General features: G+C 53.9%; 1 protein-coding gene across 1 annotated transcript in view; it reads left to right on the forward strand.

The window, feature by feature from the left end:
- The window catches only part of LOC133345960 (protein Wnt-10a-like), a 45,815-nt gene that overhangs the window by 10,687 nt on the left and 14,133 nt on the right, over nt 1-20,995 (forward strand). The window contains exon 3 of the mRNA XM_061557118.1: nt 12,752-13,125. Within this exon, the coding sequence (XP_061413102.1) occupies nt 12,752-13,125 (374 nt within the window). The remainder of the gene's footprint in view (nt 1-12,751; nt 13,126-20,995) is intronic.

Here is a 20,995-nt window from a genome sequence, read left to right on the forward strand (position 1 = left end):
ACACACTTACACACTTGGGTCACGGGGTTCATAGCGCAGCGCGCTAACCACTGCGCCACTGCTCCCCACACACACACTTACACACTTGGATCACGGGGTTCATAGCGCAGCGCGCTAACCACTGCGCCACCGCTCCCCACACACACTTACACACTTGGATCACGGAGTTCGTTGCGCAGCGCGCCAACCACTGCGCCACCGCTCCCGACACACACACACACACGCTGACACCGCCTCGCTCACGCGCCTAACGAGTCGCATTGCTCATCCGTCAAAGTCTCGCTCATGGGAGCCCGGGGGCCGTCGCCCCCGTCGAATTGTTTAACGCGCATTTCACACGCACGGCCCTCGGCTCCACCCCCAGCGAGGCTCACTCGCGAGTCCTGAGAGCGATCTACCCCCCCCTCCCCCGCGCGCCACACATCCCGCGGACAGGCGCGCGCTTCGCCGTTCAAGCCTCCGCCAGTGTCGCGAGTCGCGTGGTCTGTCGTGGTCATCCAGAACAGAGCGCACAACGTCTAACGAATTTTTCGATTTAAAGCTTTCGTCACTGCAGGGATTCATCTTCTTGGTTCTTTCGGTAAAGTCACGTAGAAGGGAAGTAATAAAATAATAAAAATAAAACAATAAAATAATTCTCACGACGTTTCGGCCACAACGCAAGCAGCCGTCCTCAGGCGAAGACCAGGTTTTGTCGGGGAGACGGCGTCTGAATGAAGAACGTCTAACGACGCGATGCTCTATCCTGACGCGGTTGTCTGGCTTTGGCCACCTGAATGGGAAATCGTCGTCGTTGCTCAGCAGCTGCACAGAGCCGTACGACAGAAGAACAATAATAATAATAAGAAGGAGTGTCGTGAGCGCTGTTTTGCGAGCACGAGTTAAGTGACGTTCGCGTGGCACGCGAGGTCGTGGCGTTGCCGTCTGCCCACAAAACGTCGACGTCGGCCCGCCTTTGTCTTCCCTTTGCCGATGTCCACACCAGTCGTCGTGGGGGTATTCGTGTTCATGCTGAGTCGACCTAGGATAGGCACGGATGGTGTTGCAAGATTAGACGGTGAAGAGATGAAGTCAGGACATCCAGGGGCCTTAGCGCAGTGTTACGCTGATCTATTTATTGGCCCAAACACACACAAGACAAACACAAAGAACCTCCGCACAGCCTCAACATACTTTTGGGGTAAGTGCTGTGAGCGAGCACTTATGAAGACCGGCACGGCACCCGAGGGGGTGGGTGGCCAGCACCACGCCCGGCCACATGTGTCTCGCAAGTAGCGATGTTTACACATCGCTCCAGGTACTCATTTGAGGCCACGTCGACCTAGGAGAGGCCCAGAGCCGGTTCAGATAATCGTCACTCGCGTTGGCCACAGTATATACTACAGACGGCAAGTGCATCTAACGCGGGCTGCCGGGCACACGAACACAAGGGGGTGGTGGTGTGGTCAGGACAACGCACCGGCTGCTTTTGACACCGCGCTAAGCGCTCATTTAAGGCTGAATCGACCTAGGAGAGACCCATGACCCGTTTCGGATATCACTCGCCGCCGATGATCGCGATGGTCTGGAATCGACCTCGTCGTGTCAGCGGGTTTCCGAGAGCAGACGCGTCAACCACTGCGCCACCGCTCTCCAAGGCGTGTGGGCAACCGTCTGTGGAGGAAGCCAAAACGATAGCGCATTTCTTTTGCTAGCCCCGTAGGGAGCAGCGGAGCAAGTGGGTCGCTGGCCCGTCTGTGTGTCGGAACGTTCGGCGTTGTTACCTCCTCGCGCGAGTGGGGGTTTCGGGTTGCTTCCCTTTTCGTCCAAATCACAACTAACAAAAAAAATCCGACCCTAAAGCGGGGCCATCTCGACGAGGGAATCTGTCCCGAAGAGACTCTTTCGGGCAATTATTTCAAATGACACCTGTAAACTGCAGGAGGTATGGCTCCCAAACTTTACAGCGTCAGCGTCCCCTCGGGGGCTACGCGCGCACACACGGGCGCGTTTACAGGAATCATTACCACAGCTCGATAGTTTACGAGCGGACAAAGTTTAGGAGCACGCGAGCAACGGGGTAGTTTTTTTTTAATATTAGTTAGGAATGCGTTTGAGAACAAGTGCGTGCGTGTGTGTCAGTGTGTGTGTGTGTGTCAGTGTGTCTGTGTGTGTGTGGAGAGCGGTGGCGCAGCGGTTAGCGCACTGCGCTACGAACCCGGCGTGTCCCGAGTTCGATTCCCGCTCACGGCAGTCACCAGTGAGGATTAAACTGAATCGGTCATGGGCCTCGCCTAGGGTCGACACAGCCTCAAACGAGTACCTGGTGAGAGTGTGTAAACATCAACATTGGGGAGACAAAGGTGGCCCGGATGTGGCGCTGGCCACCCACCCTCTAGTGCGTCGTGTTGACCTTAATGTGTGCTCGCTAAAAGCACTTCTCTCAACAGTTTGTCAATGGCGATGTGGGCGATCGTTGTCTTTGTATGTTCGGGGAAAAGAGTGTTGGCAACGGTTCGCGCGCCGCGTGAGAAAACACCGGCAAATTGAGTTCGATTATTGGCCACGGCTAACGCGAGTGACGAGTGAAAGCTGAACCGGTTCCGGGCCTCCCCCCTAGGTCGACTCAACCTCAAATTAGTACTCGGTGCGGTTTTATGACTCATCGGCACGCGGGAGACGGAGACATCCGATCGTGTTTGTGCGTGCGCCGTGCCGGCCGTGGCAGCGTGCTCGCGAACAGCACCTGCCATCGACAGTCGATGCGGCTTTGCGTAGGGAAGGGCGGGGGGGGGTGTCGTTGTTTTTTTGTGAACGTATCTGCCCGTGTGCCTTCCTCACAATCTCACACGAGGCTGTGTAAAAACAAAATAAGTATCAGTTTACGCACGACGGTAAAACAGACCCACGCCATAGGAATGTGGAATTTACACCACGAGCGCTTCGACTCGTTTCCACGAAGGCTCTTGTCGAGAACGGCCTTCTCTGGAATGCGATCGAACTCTTGAGAATCGATCTCAAGAGATGATTCGATGCATCCTTACATTTCACAAGCCTTTAGCGTGACCTTGCTTAACGGAGGCCGGGGGGGCTGCAGCTCTCACTTCCGTGCGCAACAAAGAGGAACAACAGATGGCCCCGTGGCTGTCCACGTATTAGTTGGACTGAATATTTCACCGACGTTTTGTGACTTGACCATTGGACTCTAGCGGTGTGTGGGCTGAACCGTCGGCACTGGAGAAATGGCGGTGGCGGGGGGTGAACGCCCCCCCCCCCTTCTACAGCTCCCCCAAAAGCTACGGGACTGCCTAACTTATATCCCCCCCCCCCCTCCAGCACACAGCACTTGCTCGTGACATCACATAGGAGCTACGTTGACAATCACGCGTGGGAATTGAACGAGCGAAGCGGGTAGCGGGTGGGGGGGGACACGACGGTGGGTAGGTAGAGAGGTGGGTACGATGGGGAGGGGAGGTGATCGTATAAGAAGCCTCAGGCTTCGAGATGTTCCTACGCAGCTCGTCCTCGTGTTCGTGACCGCTGATGGAAAATGGATCTCAAGACGGGGGCCGTAAAATAAATACCCCGACGGAGAGCGTGACCAGTCCGGACTTGCGGAGACGCCAGCTAAGCCGGGGCTGTGTGTGATTCGCGAGGCTCACTGCCCCGTGTAAATATCTCGGTAAATTTATCTCTGAGTCGCTCGGATTTTTGTGGCATCGCGGTGTCGTGGGAGACCGCAGATGACTTGAGAAGCTGGGAAAACAGGACAGGCATGCTGAGTCTGAATAATAGCCCTATTACTATGTATGTGTATATGTCTTGTGTGTGTATGTATGTGTGTGTGTTTTTGTTGTTGGGGGAGCGGTAGCGTAGTGGTTAAGCGCACTGCTGTACAAAACCCGTTGACCTGAGTTCGATTCCCGCACACGACCAATAACCGGTGGCGAAACGTTGATTCGGGCCTGAGCCTCCCCCAGGTCCACTCCGCCTTAAATGGTTACCTGGTGCGGTGTGTAAATATCAGCACTGGGCAAACAAAGGCAAATGGATGTGGTGTTGGCCATCCACCCCCTATTGTGTTTTGCCAGTTTTCATAATCGATGGGTATCCGCACTTGCCCCAACAGTCTAATGAAGGTTATCCGGGTGATATTTGTCGATGTATGCATATGTCTGGAGCCAATCATAATTTCACTACGACAAATGCATAGAATTTTTGTTTACAGTCCTTGTAAATAATACGAGTTGATATATATTACATGTAACTATGTACGCATGGTCATGGGCCTCTCCTAGATCGACTCGGCCTCAATTCGTACTTGGCGCGGTGTGTAAATATCAGCCAGCACTTGGAAGACAAAGGCGGGCGAGCGTGATGCTGGTCACCCACCCCCTCGTGTGCTATTCCGACCTTCATAGGTGCTCGCTAACAGCACTTACCCCAGAAGTCTGTGAAGGCTATAGGGATGTATGTTTTTTTATGCATCGAATATAATTATTTATATAAGGTAACTAATTCCTACGGCCCAAATAACCCTGATTTGCGTCCGGTCTTGCGGGATCTCGGAAGATAAGGAGGTTTGAGTCTGGTCGATTGCTGGAGTCCCCCATCTGTGTGTGCGAAAGGCTCCGAGTGTTTCCCCGTCGTATTCGTCATGGGTTTGATGTCTCCCGCATGCTCCGGTTCGCTCCTGGACACACGCGCGGAGCCAAACAAACGCCGAGGAGTGGAATTGGCGAAACACAAAACCTGCCGAGAGAGGGGGACCCTTACTGAACAACTCGTGAGTCAGGCTGGGCTTCCCTGTCTGAACAAAGGGAAACATTATCGCATTTTCGTTGGGTCTTTCCGTAAAAGTCACGCAGATAGGTTAAAAGAAAATGACAAAAAAACTACGACGTTTCGATCACAACACAAGCCATCGTCATTTGCTCCCCCCTTCTGATGACGATCGCTTGTGTTGTGATCGAAACGTCGTAGGTTTTTTTTGTTATTTTCTTTCAACCTAACTACGTGACTTTACCGAAAGACCCCCAAACAATATGAATTCCTGCAGTGAGTGAAAGCTTTAACACGTTGTCACATTATCGAGTGCGATTATATTGGCGGTAAGGGAGCAGCCACAGTGGTTACCGCCACCGCTCGATAAACGCGACGCCATGAGTGTCCGTGTTGCAGTGGCAATCTAACCTGTTTGTACTTATTTTAATTACGCCATGGTAATAATTCTCGCGCCCCTGGCCACGTGAAACGGAATGCGTCCGATCTCGTCAGATCTCGGAAGCCAAGCGGGGTTGAGCCCACGTGGCTTTTAGTGCTCGCATGGTGGGTGCCCGCCGTGCATAACAAGTGCTATAGGCCCGCGGGGCTAAGTGGTGGTGGGGGGGAGGCAGTAGAGGGCAATGCAGCCAAACCCACTGTTATACTGTACTTCTAAACCCCCGCCTTCACCCATACACGGACGAACCAGCGACCCACACACGGCGTGGGAACGGACGCCCCTGACAATGTCACCTCAACGGTGGGGGGGGGGGGGGGCATTGCCCCCGTTGGATCCACCACTGCTCGCATGTACAGCGCCTATCATGGGCGGTGGAGAGAATGGGTGGTTTTTGGACACAGGGAGCAAGATCATCCTCACAGGGCGCGTCCCCGTATAGCCTTAGAGTTGTTGTTGTTGTTGGGTTTTGCTCGGAGCTGATGCTGTGAGCAGATGGAATTGCGTAAGGCGAGAATATGTGGACCGCCTTTGTCTCCCCATCGCGGAATCGTACTCAGGTCGCCGGGACCACAGCGATGTGAACGCCGGAAAAGAGGAGAGTGAACAGTCTGGGGGGGCATAGGTTATTACCCTAACCCCTAAACAACTTGCCAACAACCAGCCTCCAGTACTCGTCATAACCAACAAGGATCTATTACTAACCATGAACCCGAACCAACCAACCCCTCCCAACGGCATGTCACACGCATCATCATTATCCACATGCACAAATAAACAGACATACGCTCAGGGTATGGACTTTTTTTTTATTACCGGGTAAAGCTCCACAGCGCTCTTATTTCAGAAGCGACCTGGCCACAAATGATCGCTCAATGAAGCGGCTTACATCAGCCAAGCACGTTTCTGGGGAAAACCCCGATGAACAATCCACACACACACAGACAATCCACACGACCACGGGGAGAACATGCAAATTCAAAATTTAGAGGCGACAGGGTCGGGATCGAACCCACGATCGCCTGCACACAACCAGCAGCCACGCGCCACTGTGGGGCTGTTGGCGAGCACCTATTAAGACCGGCACAGCGCGCGAGGTGGTGTTACCATACCGACGCCCGGCAGCCTTTGTCTCCCCAGTGCATGATATTCGTCGCCGCTATAGGATGCGAGCGGGAATGGAACTCGGGTGGCCGTGTTTTTTGAAGCGCAGTGCGCGCGACCGACGGCGCCATCGCGCTCCGCAACAGACAGAGCACACGCGACGAACAAAAGGCAAAGATCCCCGAATAGCCTTAACAGACGGCTGGGGCAAGTGCTATTGGCGAGCACTTCTGAAGGCCCGCACGGGTGGCCAGCACCACGCTTGGCCGCCGTTGTCTCCCCAGTGGCGATGCTTACTGCACACCGCACCAGATACTCATTTGAAGCTGAGTCGACCTGGGGGAGGCCCGGTTCAGATAATCGTTACCGGCGTTGGCCGTGAGTGTAAATCGACCTCGGGGCCCCGGGTTCGTAGCGCAGTGCGCTAACCACTACACTACCACATCCCACACAACAAAGACAAAGACCCCCCGTATAGCCTCTGTTAGCGATTACCAATGAAGGCTGGTATGGCACACGATGGGGTGGGTAGGGTGGTCAGCAAAAAGACATGCATCCATGATTTTGTGTGGATGTGCCAATGCCGGAACAGCATGTTGGTAATTACAAGACCATGGGCTGCACAAAAATCTAGCAGCCTCCTACCGTTGTTATTGAGCTGATCTGGCCCATGCCTTCCAATCACTCCAGACCAGGTGCCAGCATCATTACCAATTCGGGCATTGAAGTCGCCCAACAGGATGACTCTATCCCGAGGGGCTACTTTAGCTAGCACCTGTGACAGGAAGTCATAGCAGCCATCTGACTCAACGGCCTTGTCTGCATCCCTCCACGGATGTTCGTCTTCGATGGGGGCATAAATAACCACGACCACCACTCCTCGCCTCCGGTTGATGGGAAGGCGAGCCCAAAGTAGTCTGGGGCTTACCGCTTCCCACACCTCACCGCCACACTCCCACGCCCCCTTCATTCTTTTGTTCAGAAGAAAAGAGCCACTCCCTGTTGTTTGGTAGTCTCCTGCCCCGAGTAGAGGACTGTCCACCCCTCATGGTGTCAGGAGCCAGAGCAGGTCCACCGGACTTCCTAAATACCACAGAGATCCAGGCGGTACCGGTCCAGCTCCCGACAGAGGAGTGGTAGCCTCTCCTCCGCAGTGAGCATTCGAACATTCCACGTGGCCATCCGGAGTGGCTTTTTGTTGTTTCTGGAGGAGCCCCGAGGGTAAGGATTCAATTTCCTGGCTCCGCCAAATGGGGTTTGGCCAGGAGAAGTCATAGACGCCTGTCCCCCCGGGGGCTCCGGCACAAGCTTATTAACTAGATATTTTTTACGTGGTTTTGTGGTAATTAATTGAAGGTGGAGGGGTTACCAACCCCTCGCACCCATCCAGAGCCCCCATTTAGGCGCTGTAATGGTTACAAACGCCATGAGGGGAATGGTCAATCTAAATTGGCCCTCCCCCCCACGGCACTGCCCAGCACAGCGTTGCCGTCCGGCACCACGAGGAGGTAGAGGGTGGTTTTTGCCGACAAACACACACGTAGACAAACACACACGGAGAAACACACACACGTAGACAAACACACACGCAGACACACACACACGTAGACAAACACACACGCAGACACACACACACGTAGACAAACACACACGCGGACACACACACGTAGACAAACACACACGTAGACAAACGCACACGTAGACAAACGCACACGTAGATAAACACACAAGTAGACACACACGTAGACAAACACACACGTAGACACACACACACGTAGACAGACACACACGTAGACAGACACACGCGTAGACAGACACACACGTAGACAAACACACACGTAGACAGACACACACGCAGACACACACACACGTAGACAAACGCACACGTAGACAAACACACACGCAGACACACACACACGCAAACGCACACACACGTAGACAAACGCACACGTAGACAGACACACACGTAGACACACACACACGCAGACACACACACACGTAGACACACACACACGCACACCTCCGCCAACCGTTGCAGCAGCGGCCACACAGCTCGCCCCGGCAACAACACACGAAGGGGCTGCAGGTCACGGTCGCTCAGGGTCATTATCGCTATTTAATAATAATAATTATTCTTCTTCTTGTCGGGGAGGTCTCGAGGTGGCCACGGAGAAGGGGGACTGGGAGGGGAGGGGGGCAACGGAAGCCCTCACTCCGCCGGCCCTCCTCCTGCGCCGCCCGTGGCTTTTGTGCCGCGTCGCGTTCTCAAGCTAATGAATCGTTCTCAAGCTAATGAATCGTTCTCAAGCTAATGAATCGCAATCTCGGCGCGCAGATCGCATCTCTTGCTCGAAGTTGCCATGGCTGCCCGTGGCGAGCAGTGTGGGAACGAGCGAGCGGTGCGCGCGCGAGAGAGTTTTACTGCGGCCGCAAAGCGTGAGATAGAATCTGCCTCGTCCTAAGTGGTTGTACAGGAGGAGGAATGGGGCGGTGGGGTGGGGTGGTGGTGCTGGTGGTGGTGGTAGGGGAGAGGGGGTATGATGAGGGGGGTGATGAGAAGAGGAGGGAGTTGAGGGGGGTGATGGAGGAGCGAGAGTTGTGGGGTTGTTGTTGTTTTTTAAGAGGCGCACGTTTGGACGCGCACGCACACTGCACGAGGCTTGCATGAAATGAGGAGTTGGATGGGGGGGGGTCTCTCCTTTCTCTTTCACCCCCCTCCCCCCTCTCTCACTCACTACGATGGCACAACGGAGAGATGGGAGGGCAAGATGAGAGAAGGGGGGGGGGGGAGAATGGAAGGAGGGTAGTGGAGAGGGGGGAACAGTAGAGTCGGATACGTGAGGATACATCGAGATGAGAGATGGCAGGAAGAGAGAAACCGGACAGCCGGGAGAAGTCGGGAGCGATGAGAACGTAGGGGAGGGTGTCACGTTTGGAAGAAGAAGCAGCAGCAATAGAAAAGGCGAGAGGCAAATAAATGTGAAGAAAGGAGAGTGAAATGAGATGTATAAAAACAATACAAGCAAAGGAGAAAGTGAGCGAGAGAGTGAGCGAGAGAGTGAGCGAGAGAGTGAGCGAAAGGTGGGGGTTTTACATGAAGCAAAGTAAAACAAAATAATTACGAAATGATGAACGAAGCAAAGTTCCGACTACACCGAGCATCTTCTTGTTTCCACTGATCGTAAAAAAAAGGAGAGCAGGGGAGGAGAGAAAGAGAGAGAGAGTTAGAGGCGGCGAAAGAGTGAACGAGAGGAGAACGAGACGAGAGAAGAGACGAGACGGAGAGGGGAGAGCGAGCGGGGTGAGCGAGCGGGGTGAGCGAGCGGGGTGAGCGAGCGGGGAGAGCGAGCGGGGTGAGCGAGCGGGGTGAGCGAGCGAGAGAGCGACCACACGCGTCCTCTGCATACAAAGTTACAAACGCGACAATTCACGCCGACGTCGCATTCGCCGCGCTCATGAAAAGCTCTTTGTACACAAGCGCCTCTTTGCTGCTCCGCGTCTGTATTCCGGAACGGTTCGGCCGCCCCATCCAATGAGTCATCCCTTCTTGGGGAAAATGACAGCACTGATAAGTAGAGGGATGCGTTTGCGCTGTGGGGAGGGGGGGGGGGTCTGGGGGTGGGGGTGCAATGATGGTTGTTGTTGGTGGTGGTGGGGGGTGGAATCATACAGAGTTGAGAACGGTGGGTAGACGGGATGACTTGTGGGTGGGTGGGTCTTGGGGCAAAAGGTAGCTAGCAAGTGTCGAGGTTAGAGGTGGTGGGGAGGGGGGGGATGGAGCCGAGGGCGCGAGGGGGACAAGGCGGAGGAGGATGTCAGACGAGAGCCAGCAAGTGACGTTAAAGATCATCTCCGATGAGAGGGGCCTTTTGTTCTTTGTGCCACGGACGCTGTCCTCCCGGGGTGATGGAGCTGCCGCCGTCACACGCGGGGCCTTGTTTGGGGCGGCACGAGGGGGCCCTCGAAGGCAGGCGGGCCCCACCGAGTCTCCGAACGCCGTCTTCAGGAGGGTGCCGCATTTCCGACGTTTGACCACAATTCTTGTGTCGATCGTTTTTTTGTTTTGCACGGCCGAGGGCCCAGACAGAGATACCCGGAGAGGCCACGCGGCACGCGGCGTGAGTGCTCACACACTTGCACGCGGCGGCTTTTGACCGTGGGTTTCCTTTTCTCCGTTAATATCACTTCATTGGACTAATCCAGGCTTGGGAAAGTGCATGGAGGATTTCCTTCAAATCTGATCCAACGTAAGTAATACGATGTATTGACGTACACACGACAGACAGGACTGCCTCAACGCGCTCTCACGTTTGGCATCCCTTTGTGGTCCACCAACCCCGGCCCCAAAGGTCCCTCGATCATAGGCGTGCCCCTCCCACGTCACGGCGCGGTGCGGGTAACCGCGAATGAATGTTTGTAGAGAAGTGCTTCGATCAAATAAATAAATATATTAGGCAATGATTAAAAACACACACGCATGCGGAGTTTATGTTCATAATACACTGCGCTGCACAGATAAACATCGCCCGTATTGAAGTGGCCGGAGCTGTTTCAGGGCCAATGCAGCAAAATTGAGGCTGCGTGAAGGCATCGCCTTATGTTTCCTTTCTTTGAATTCCACCATGTACAATTATCCGGGTTACAGTGTCGTGCCAGTGCTGTTAGCACTGATGCCTGTCCAGGGGGCTTCGTTTATTTATTCGCCCTCGGAGATTAGATTGCGCGCAAAATGCTACATCGCAGGGCGACTCCCAGCGCGCTACTTTTGCTCGTTAGAGAAGATAATTTAGTACATGGTGATACTGCAATCGCCATCTCATCATCATCATCGGCATCATCATCATCCTCTACATCCAGCGCTTTGAAGTCGGAGATGACGGCTCACGAGCAGATCACGATGCCTGTGAGAAACGGACCGGCAAGGGCAGTGAGGTGCACCCAGCAGATAGCGACGCAGGGTGCTGACATTTTTGTATGCATTTTTGAGCGTTATCTCCTTGGTTTTTGTGTGGAGGTTTTGTTTGGGTCCTTCGGGTACCTTTATAGGCAAAATACTCAAAGGTGCAATACATGATCCTACAGAAAGGAGACTGCAGACTGGAGACTCATTGAGGCTCTGTGGATATAATAATCATAATAATAAAGAATCTATGCCTCGAGTTTCCTGGCTGGCTGCTGGCTGGGCTCCTCACTACCCCCACAATAACTCTGTTGTTAGTGGCTGCGGGCCATAGCCACTGAAGCTAGCTGGGTAACTGGCTAAACGGGATTTTGTTTGAGTGTAACAAATCAACATTGAATTAGATTGAAAATGGCGGAAGACGTTTGGAAAATATAATAATAGATTGCGAGACTAACAGGTGGGAGTAACAAACACAGACGACCAACACGGGTCATTTGAAATTGAAAATAGCGTCCTCTGGTCTAAATAGGGGTAATGTGTCATCGCGAGTGAATTCTGGTGAAGTAAGTGGAGTTGAACGGAGGGGAGCAGGTGGGGAGGGAAAGAGCAAAAGCAGTGATATAATGTCGAGCTTGAGCCATGGGTCTCGGCCTGAACTTGCGTTCTCTTTCGGTCTCTGCTGATGCCGCTTCTCCTTGCTGCTCGCCATATCTTCTCATACGCGAGGCACTTTGACTCGTCGTACTATTTGTGTTCACCGTCACGTGCGGTGTTACGGCTACGGCCGTCAAGTTTATCAACAACCACGTTTGAAAGAGTGACGATGACTGTCTATGCCGGACTGAACAAGGAAGCACATATCGAATAATGGCTCTACTTCTTCCTCTTCCAAACAGTGTGCATCTGTGTGTGTGTCTTAAAATCGCAAAGGTTAAGTAGGTCCCATGTGAATCGGAATGTCACGCGTGGCTTGCAGCGCAGGGCCTATGACATCGTTATTTGACTCAGAGCTGCGAGTTGCGAAAATTTGAACTCTAGTCAAGTTGGGGCCAGTCCTGGCTCATGGGTAAAATGTCGAGTTGACCCATATCCCAGTGCACCCCGCACATCATCGGCACGCGGTGATTCCTCTGATGAGCAGCTGGCGTCTGGGAACAGACCGATCCTCCTCTGCCCCCGTGTTCCGTCACGACTCAGCTTCTATTTAAAATGTAATCGTGGTTGTTAGTTACCACCATGTCTCATTTTTTTACGCCTGTTTGAAAACAAGTTTCATTAAACGCTTTCTATAAATAATGTATTCTTATGCCCTTGGATTTGACGTTACTGCTCCATGAGCGGCGTGAGCATTTATTTCAATTGGTGTTGCTCTTAGGTCTCGTTTTCCCGCTTGAGTATCGCTCCATTGCATGACCCGGCGTAAAGGATAACGGCGCACGACGATTCGGAGCGTATATTCTGCGGCCGCGCCAACCGTTCTGACCGGCGCGTCGCGACGCGCCCCGCTCAATCGCCCGCTCGTCCGGCAACGTCTGCGTGCCCAGGCTACAGGGAGACGGCGTTCGCGTACGCGCTGGCGGCGGCGGGCGTGATGCACGCCGTGGCGAGCGCCTGCAGCCTGGGCAAGCTCAAGACGTGCGGCTGCGACGAGAAGCTCAAGGGCGACGAGGAGGCGTTCCGCGTCAAACTGATCAAGCTGAAGATGCAGATGCTGAGCCAGGGGAAGGCGGCCGCCAACGGCGTCTTGCCGCACGTGCCGGCCGACGCGCCTGGCTCGCCCGACACCTGGGAGTGGGGCGGCTGCAGCCACGACCTCGAGTTCGGGGAGAAGTTCTCGCGTGACTTTCTGGACTCGCGCGAGACGTCCCGCGACATCCACGCGCGCACCCGCCTGCACAACAACCGCGTCGGACGGCGGGTAACTATGCCGCTGCTGCTGCTGCTGCTGTCGCCGCTGCCGCTGCTGCTGCTGCAGACACCGAGGGATGAATGTTTGGATGCACGTTGAGCTTCTTTTGCACCGTACGTAGGCAACGGCGCTAATCGGACGCGCGGTCGGGGGGGGGCAACAAACTAAACGCAAAGAGCAGTTCTAAAGAAATTAGTTTTCAATCTAGATGATTTAAAAGTGCATAATTCCAGTGTGGCTTCCAAACATCGGAAGAAAGAGCGTTCCGGACCGCCGCAGAAGCGCATCAGAAAGCGTGCGATGCCGTAACCGTCTAATTGTTCGATGGCTTGCCAAAAGCCGCTGCGAGGATGACCAGAGTTTGCGTGAATAAGAGCGGACTTTTTGTCTGCGATGAGGCGACGCGAAAAGCAGCTGTCTGACCGATGCCATTTGTGCGCCCACTGATCAGTCGCTTCCCCGTCACTCTGTCACAGTTGCTAACCACGATCATCGTTCTCGTGAACTCGCACCCCTTGATACCTCCACCAATGTCAAGGACTTCGTGTCTACCAGATTGACTCAAACGGAGTTTCCCTTCTCGTTCCTTGTGCTGCTCTGCTTCAAAACTCCCTCGTCCCCCCCCCCCCCCCACGTTCCTATAACACTTGCTATTCGGAGTGATCTCTGTAGCCGGCTGCTTTAGCATGACGGTGGTGTTAACTGCGATGGAAGAGAGAAGGCATTTGCTTCAGCCGGAGCAGATGGCACCGCAGTTTGGCGGATGACACGCCGCCGATGCCGCACACCTCCCTCCTCGGTGAAGGCTGCGACGCGGTCAAGAGCCGCGCCGGGCACTCCCGCAGATTCGCCCAGATCACGGCCAATACGGCTACTAATGATCATAATACAACGGCAATTTGCATCGCGCCGCGACGTGGCAAGTCTTAGACAGCTGCATAGGGAGCTCGTTAGATCGGAGCGTACGAGTGTCGTGGGTGTCAACAGGTAGAGGGAGGTCGCAACGAGTGGGTCCCGTGCCCAGGGTGGAGGAGGAGGGCAGGTTGCCGAGACAGGCACTGGAGTGGTACCCAGAGGGGAAGGCCTAGAGCAGCGGGACTGTAAGGGTGATGAGTGGTCCTTGGAGGTCTGGAGGCAACTGTGCAACAGTGGAGGGAATCTAGCAGAAGGAAGGCTGCAATGGCGAGATGGAGCGGCATCGATTTCGGTGGCTGTGATTACATTTTGACCTTCACTGTGGTGAAAACGCTCGGCTCGCAATTGCAAGCCTCGCGATTGGAGTTAAAATGCCGTTTGGGGTGGGCTTAGTCTTCCATCCCTGTAACTGAGGTCTGTGGCCGTGTGTGTGCCTCAAGCGAGTAGCTGGTGCGGTGTGTAACCCCACGCCCTCATGCGCGGTGCCAGCCTTCATAGGCGCTCGCAAACAGCACTTGCCCCAACATAATGTTATCAGGCTCGACAAGGGGGGATCTTTGTCTTTGTTTGTCTCGCCATCTCTAAATGACACTGGTGAAGTCGGGTTTTCCCAGGTGCAGGCTGGGGGATGCAGGGTTGGCCGTCCCAATTCCCCAAGTTTCATCTGCGCCCTCAGAGCTCCTGGGCCTGGCGGATGAACCTGACATCCGCCCCGGTTGCTGGCTTCCTCTCCGTTTGCATCTCTCTCTCTCGTCTCCTGTCTCTCTGCCTCTCTCTCTCTATGTTTCTGTATCTCGCGGTCCGTTTCTCTCTGCCGCTGTGTATCTCTCAATCAATATCTCTCTATCCTTGTGTATTGCATGTGTTTGTCACGATGTTTGTCCTTGTTTCCATGAATGTATCTCTTTATCCACGTTCATCGATCTGTGTCTTCCTGTGTCTGCCTTTCTCTATGTATCCCTACATCTGTCGATGCTTCGCTATGTGTGTCTGTCTATGCCTATCTGTTTCATTCTCTCCATGTTTTCCTGCCTCTCTGTCGTCCTGTGTCTGCCTCCCAATGGTTCCTTATTGCTCTCTGCCTCTGTTGGTCAGCATATATCCCTGCATCTCCCTATGTCTCTCTCTCTCTCTTTGCGTCTACACGGCTCCCTGTGTCTCCCTTTATCTCAGTGTCTCTCATTTAGCCAAGTGAACTGGGCTGGCATCAATAAAGAGATGAAATTTCCCGAAACAAAACAAGTGACTGCTTACAAACAAACTGCAGCGCACAGCACGTAATGGGGCCCTTCGGATAACAGCAATAACAAATACGCTATTCTGTAAACGGTGTGGAAATGTATTTCGCATCTAACAAAGGGACAACGCAAAAAAGTGAACCAGCGCTTCGTGACAAACATTCTCAAAAAAAAAAAATCTGTGAGAAGGTAAAGGCGCAGCCCTGCAACTGCTCGCTCGCGGCCACTGTTGGCGGAACGGCATCTGCTAGATGGAGCCTTAGAGAGCCCCTCCAACCGCACGGGACCTGCCGATCGACAAACTGTGGTGAGCCCACTTACTCTACTGCTGCTGGGCGAGCGGAGGCTTGGGGGATTTAACTAAATACGCCCATCGTTCCAACTGTTGCGTCGGTGACCTCTGTCGAGTGTGCTAACCGTTCACCCCGCGGTGTTGCACTGAGACCTACAACAGCGAGTTATTGAAGTAACACGCTCCGTAGGATGAAGACGTGCACATTACGGCCGTCGGTCCACCCCAGTCACAAGTCACTGCGTTTCCTGGCTCACACCGATGGCCCGGCGGCCGGTCTCTTTCGGGCAGCCACGAGTGATCTTGGTGGTGAAAACATTCCACGTTGCCACGGCGAGGGCAAAGCAGATGCAGTTGCAGCAAAATGAAAGCGGCCGCGCAAATTCGCCATCGATCGTGGTAAACGCTCGTCACGTGCATCTGCCAGGACGCGCGCTCATTAACGAGCTCTCGTTCTCGGCCCGAACGTGAAAGGAAACGCGGCGCTTCTCAGAATGTGTGGCTCTGCCATGCAATTACGCGCCGCGAAAGGGGCGCCGCACTTTGTCTTAAACGCTCAGGGTATTTTTGTTGCAATTACGTTCACAATTTACGTTTGCGCGCGCGCATGCGTGCGTTTGTGTGATGTTGTTTTTGTTGTTCTTTACCGCCGATAACACTGGTCAACACACTTTTTCTGGCATAAGGTATTCCAACGGTTTAAAATGTAATTTTGGGGTGCTGATTCCAAATCTGGCATCAGTTTTTGTCTATCACATCAGGTTTTTGAGATATCAAATATTGCATTTTCAATAAAACTGCGGACGAAAAATATTAAATAAATGTGGATATCTACATAAAATGATATTATAAACACACTATCCTAAAAATACAGCACCATATTTTAACACTAAAGCAGTCGCTGACTCGCAACAACTTGCAATCATAAGTGACAGAGTTAATTTCGGATAAAATCAATGAAAATGGGGTATGCCGATAGCATAACAATGAGATGTGATAGAGCAAATCTGAGATCAGATTTGGAATCAGCACCCTGAAATTAGTCTAAAACAGCTGCAAAAGTCCAGGCCATAAAACAAATTTTTTTGTTTTTGTTGACCAGTGTAATTATCGGAGTCAATGAACACGTGAGTGTGTTGAGTATCGGCTCTGCAGTGTCACCGGGGGCAGTTTCGGTGCGGCGGTTTGCCCACTGCCCTACGAACCAAGCTCTCCGAGTTCGATTATTTCCGGCCACGGTTGACGTGAGTGGCGAGTGATATCAGAATCGTAGATCTTTCTTTGGAACGGAGGGAATCCGATGGGCTACGAAGCTCTTCTTCAGAGACGTTGAGTATGGGCGGGTCAGCAAGCGACAACGACAAATAATGCAAAAAAAACCACAGGAGTGTAAAATAGAGAAAAAGAATAAGCATGTCACTAAAGATAAATTAATGAATTAATAAATTTATCAAGCTTGGGCAAGGCAGTAAAAACAACAAAACAGTCCTCGACTATACTGAGATAAACATGTGAACCGGTCCTGTCCCCACCTCCACCACCACCTCCTCCATCAACCTGCACTCGCCAGCGTGGTGAAGTATCATAAACCAAACCAACACGGTCATGAGGGGGGGGGGGGGGTTATCACCCAGCAGTGGATAAGCAAAGGGCTGAAGATAATTACGATTGTTAGATATTAGGGAATTCAAGCAGAATGGTCTAAACCTGGTGTTGCAATCATGAGCTGCAGGTCATGTGTATATATCCGTTATGCATACACGTGAACTGTAATACTTGCTGGCTTATTTATCCAGGAAATCCTCACTGAGCCTCAATACTAATATCAGGGAGGGTCCAGCATTGGGATGTTTGGCAAATCCCATTAAAATTCCGTTAAAATTCCAAATTCCATGAAAATGCCATGAACGTGTGTGCCCTCACCGTGGAAGAGAACTCGAGTACGAGGGGAGAAACTTCGCACTCATATGAGGTGGCAATACTGGAAACTCCAATACAGATGGATTCAAGCATTCGTTGGTGTACTGCCATCTCCTGACCACCTCGCATACGACATTGAACAAGGCACCTGTGATAGCGCTTGCCTGGCTTTGGAAGCAGGGTTGGCGGATCATGTCATCATGAGCTCTGAGACTCTTAACATGTTGGGCTGCGATGCGGCCAGGAAAAGCCAGCCAGGCAAATTGGTTCACGATATATTTTTTTTCATGCATCGCCTTCCAGTGCTGCGCTATTGTAAACACGTATCGCCCTCATCTCAAGTGGCCGCGATGACCACTTCAGACGCCACTTGAAAGACCACTTGAAACATCCTGAAAGTGGGCCTTGAGACTAAATGCAACATTCCTTGATTCCAAGAAATTACCTCAAAGGTTAAACTGCCATACATTCTAAAATTAGAACCCTATTGAAGATGACGCTTGAAACTCAGCTTGTGGCTACTTGACGCAATAAATACATATATACAACGCCTTTTAAAAAATGTAAATAGCCAAACATCTCAGAGCAGGACCCTCCTGACAGCGAGGATTGAGACTCGGCGAGGCCCCTCCTGAATGGAGGACCTTCTTCTGATTATTGTTGTTGTTTGGTTGTGGCGGTGGTTGTGGCGGTGGTGGTGGTGGTGGGTCTCGCCGCGTGTCGCTGCTCCACGCAGTGAGTACCATCCCGGCGCCCCGAGGGAGCTGTGCTCAGCGCGGCGCGCCCTTCCCTTTCCCCCTTCCCTTTCCGTCAGCCGTTTACGCAACTGGGCGCCTGATCCCCCGCCTCTCGCTCCCCTCCCCCCACGGCCCACCAAACGGGGCTCCTGATCCCCCGTCTCTCGCCCCCCCCCCCCACGGCCCTCCAAGCTGGGCTCCTGATCCCCCGTCTCTCGCCCTCCCCCACGGCCCACCAAGCTGGGCTTCTGATCCCCCGTCTCTCGCCCTCCCCCACGGCCCACCAAGCCGGGCTTCTGATCCCCCGCCTCTCGCCCCCCCCCCCACCCACGGCCCACCAAGCTGGGTTTCTGATCCCCCGTCTCTCGCCCTCCCCCACGGCCCACCAAGCTGGGCTTCTGATCCCCCGTCTCTCGCCCTCCCCCACGGCCCACCAAGCCGGGCTCCTGATCCCCCGTCTCTCGCCCCCCCCCCCCACGGCCCACCAAGCTGGGCTTCTGATCCCCCGTCTCTCGCCCTCCCCCACGGCCCACCAAGCTGGGCTTCTGATCCCCCGTCTCTCGCCCTCCCCCCCACGGCCCACCAAGCCGGGCTTCTGATCCCCCGCCTCTCGCCCCCCCCCCCCCCCCCACGGCCCACCAAGCTGGGCTTCTGATCCCCCGTCTCTCGCCCTCCCCCCACGACCCTTCAAACTGGGCTCCTGATCCCCCGCCTCTCGACCCCCCCCCCCACGGCCCACCAAATGGGGCTTCTGATCCCTCGCCTATCGCCTCCCTCCCCCAACCGGACGTCTGCTCCCCCGTCTCCCCCCGCTCCCGCTCCATGCAACATCAGCAGCATTGCGGTTTCGGTATGGGGAGGAGAGAGAGGGGGGGGGGGTCTGGGGGGGGGCTCAGCTGGGCGAGAAGGCAGCAGGGACTGGGGAAGGTTTGGGGGTTATGGAGGGGGTTGGCACGGCTCTCGGGTTAAGGCATTCGGGTTATTGCGTTATGGTGACCCTCCAGTCATACCCCGATTTGCGTCTCCTCCTTTCACGTCGTTTCGCACGTACTTTTTATAACACCACTCGCTGATTCGCAAAGCCTCAGCCCACACGTCGTTGACAGCATCATCCGTATAGACGAGACTGCGAGAAGGGCTGCGTGCAGAACGAGAGAGAGCGAGAGAGAGAGTGATAGAGTGAGCGAGAGAGTGACCGAGAAAGTGAGCGAGAGGTGGGGGTTTACATAAAGCAAAGTAAAAAAAAATTACGAAATTATGAACGAAGCAAAGTACCGACTACACCGAGCATCTTGTTCCCAATGATCGTAAAAAAGAGAGAGATAGAGATAGACAGAGGATATAAATATTGTATGGCGTAAAGTTGGGGTTAGACACAGGCAAGGAGTGGATGGGGAGTATATGCACTCAGACTCGTGAACCCGATTAGATTATTGGGAGGCTTAGGGCTATAGCTAGGTGGGGTTCGTATTTGGGTTATATGGGATATAGGGGTATTGTGCATGGGATAGTAGCACATTTGGGGCTGGGCGCTATAGGGGTAACGTGTATGGGTCTGTGGTAATGCTAGAGTTGGGTGCTGTAGGGGTGGTGTGTGTGGGTCTGTGGTAATGCTAGAGCTGGGTGCTGTAGGGGTGGTGTGTGTGGGTCTGTGGTAATGCTAGAGCTGGGTGCCCTAGGGGTGGTGTGTGTGGGTCTGTGGTAATGCTAGAGCTGGGTGCCCTAGGGGTGGTGTGTGTGGGTCTGTGGTAATGCTAGAGCTGGGTGCTGTAGGGGTGGTGTGTGTGGGTCTGTGGTAATGCTAGAGCTGGGTGCTGTAGGGGTGGTGTGTGTGTGTCTGTGATAATGCTAGAGCTGGGAGCTGTAGGGGTGGTGTGTGTGGGTCTGTGGTAATGCTAGAGCTGGGTGCTGTAGGGGTGGTGTGTGTGGGTCTGTGGTAATGCTAGAGCTGGGTGCTGTAGGGGTGGTGTGTGTGGGTCTGTGGTAATGCTAGAGCTGGGTGCTGTAGGGGTGGTGTGTGTGTGTCTGTGGTAATGCTAGAGCTGGGTGCTGTAGGGGTGGTGTGTGTGGGTCTGTGGTAATGCTAGAGCTGGGTGCTGTAGGGGTGTTGTGTGTGGGTCTGTGGTAATGCTAGAGCTGGGTGCCCTAGGGGTGGTGTGTGTGGGTCTGTGGTAATGCTAGAGCTGGGTGCTGTAGGGGTGGTGTGTGTGGGTCTGTGGTAATGCTAGAGCTGGGGGCTGTAGGGGTGGTGTGTGTGGGTCTGTGGTAATGCTAGAGCTGGGTGCTGTAGGGGTGGTGTGTGTGGGTCTGTGGTAATGCTAGAGCTGGGTGCTGTAGGGGTGGTGTGTGTGGGTCTGTGGTAATGCTAGAGCTGGGTGCTGTAGGGGTGGTGTGTGTGGGTCTGTGGTAATGCTAGAGCTGGGTGCCCTAGGGGTGGTGTGTGTGGGTCTGTGGTAATGCTAGAGCTGGGTGCTGTAGGGGTGGTGTGTGTGTGTCTGTGATAATGCTAGAGCTGGGGGCTGTAGGGGTGGTTTGTGTGGGTCTGCGGTAATGTTAGAGCTGGGTGCTGTAGGGGTGGTGTGTATGGGTCTGTGGTAATGTTAGAGCTGGGTGCTGTAGGGGTGGTGTGTGTGGGTTTGTGGTAATGCTCGAGCTGGGTGCTGTAAGGGTGGTGTGTGTGTGTCTGTGGTAATGCTAGAGCTGGGTGCTGTAGGGGTGGTGTGTGTGTGTCTGTGGTAATGCTAGAGCTGGGAGCTGTAGGGGTGGTGTGTGTGGGT

The sequence above is a fragment of the Lethenteron reissneri genome, chromosome 23 (assembly GCF_015708825.2).
Source record: "Lethenteron reissneri isolate LAM-NWPU_2019-01 chromosome 23, ASM1570882v1, whole genome shotgun sequence".
Classification (NCBI taxonomy): Eukaryota; Metazoa; Chordata; class Hyperoartia; order Petromyzontiformes; family Petromyzontidae; genus Lethenteron; species Lethenteron reissneri.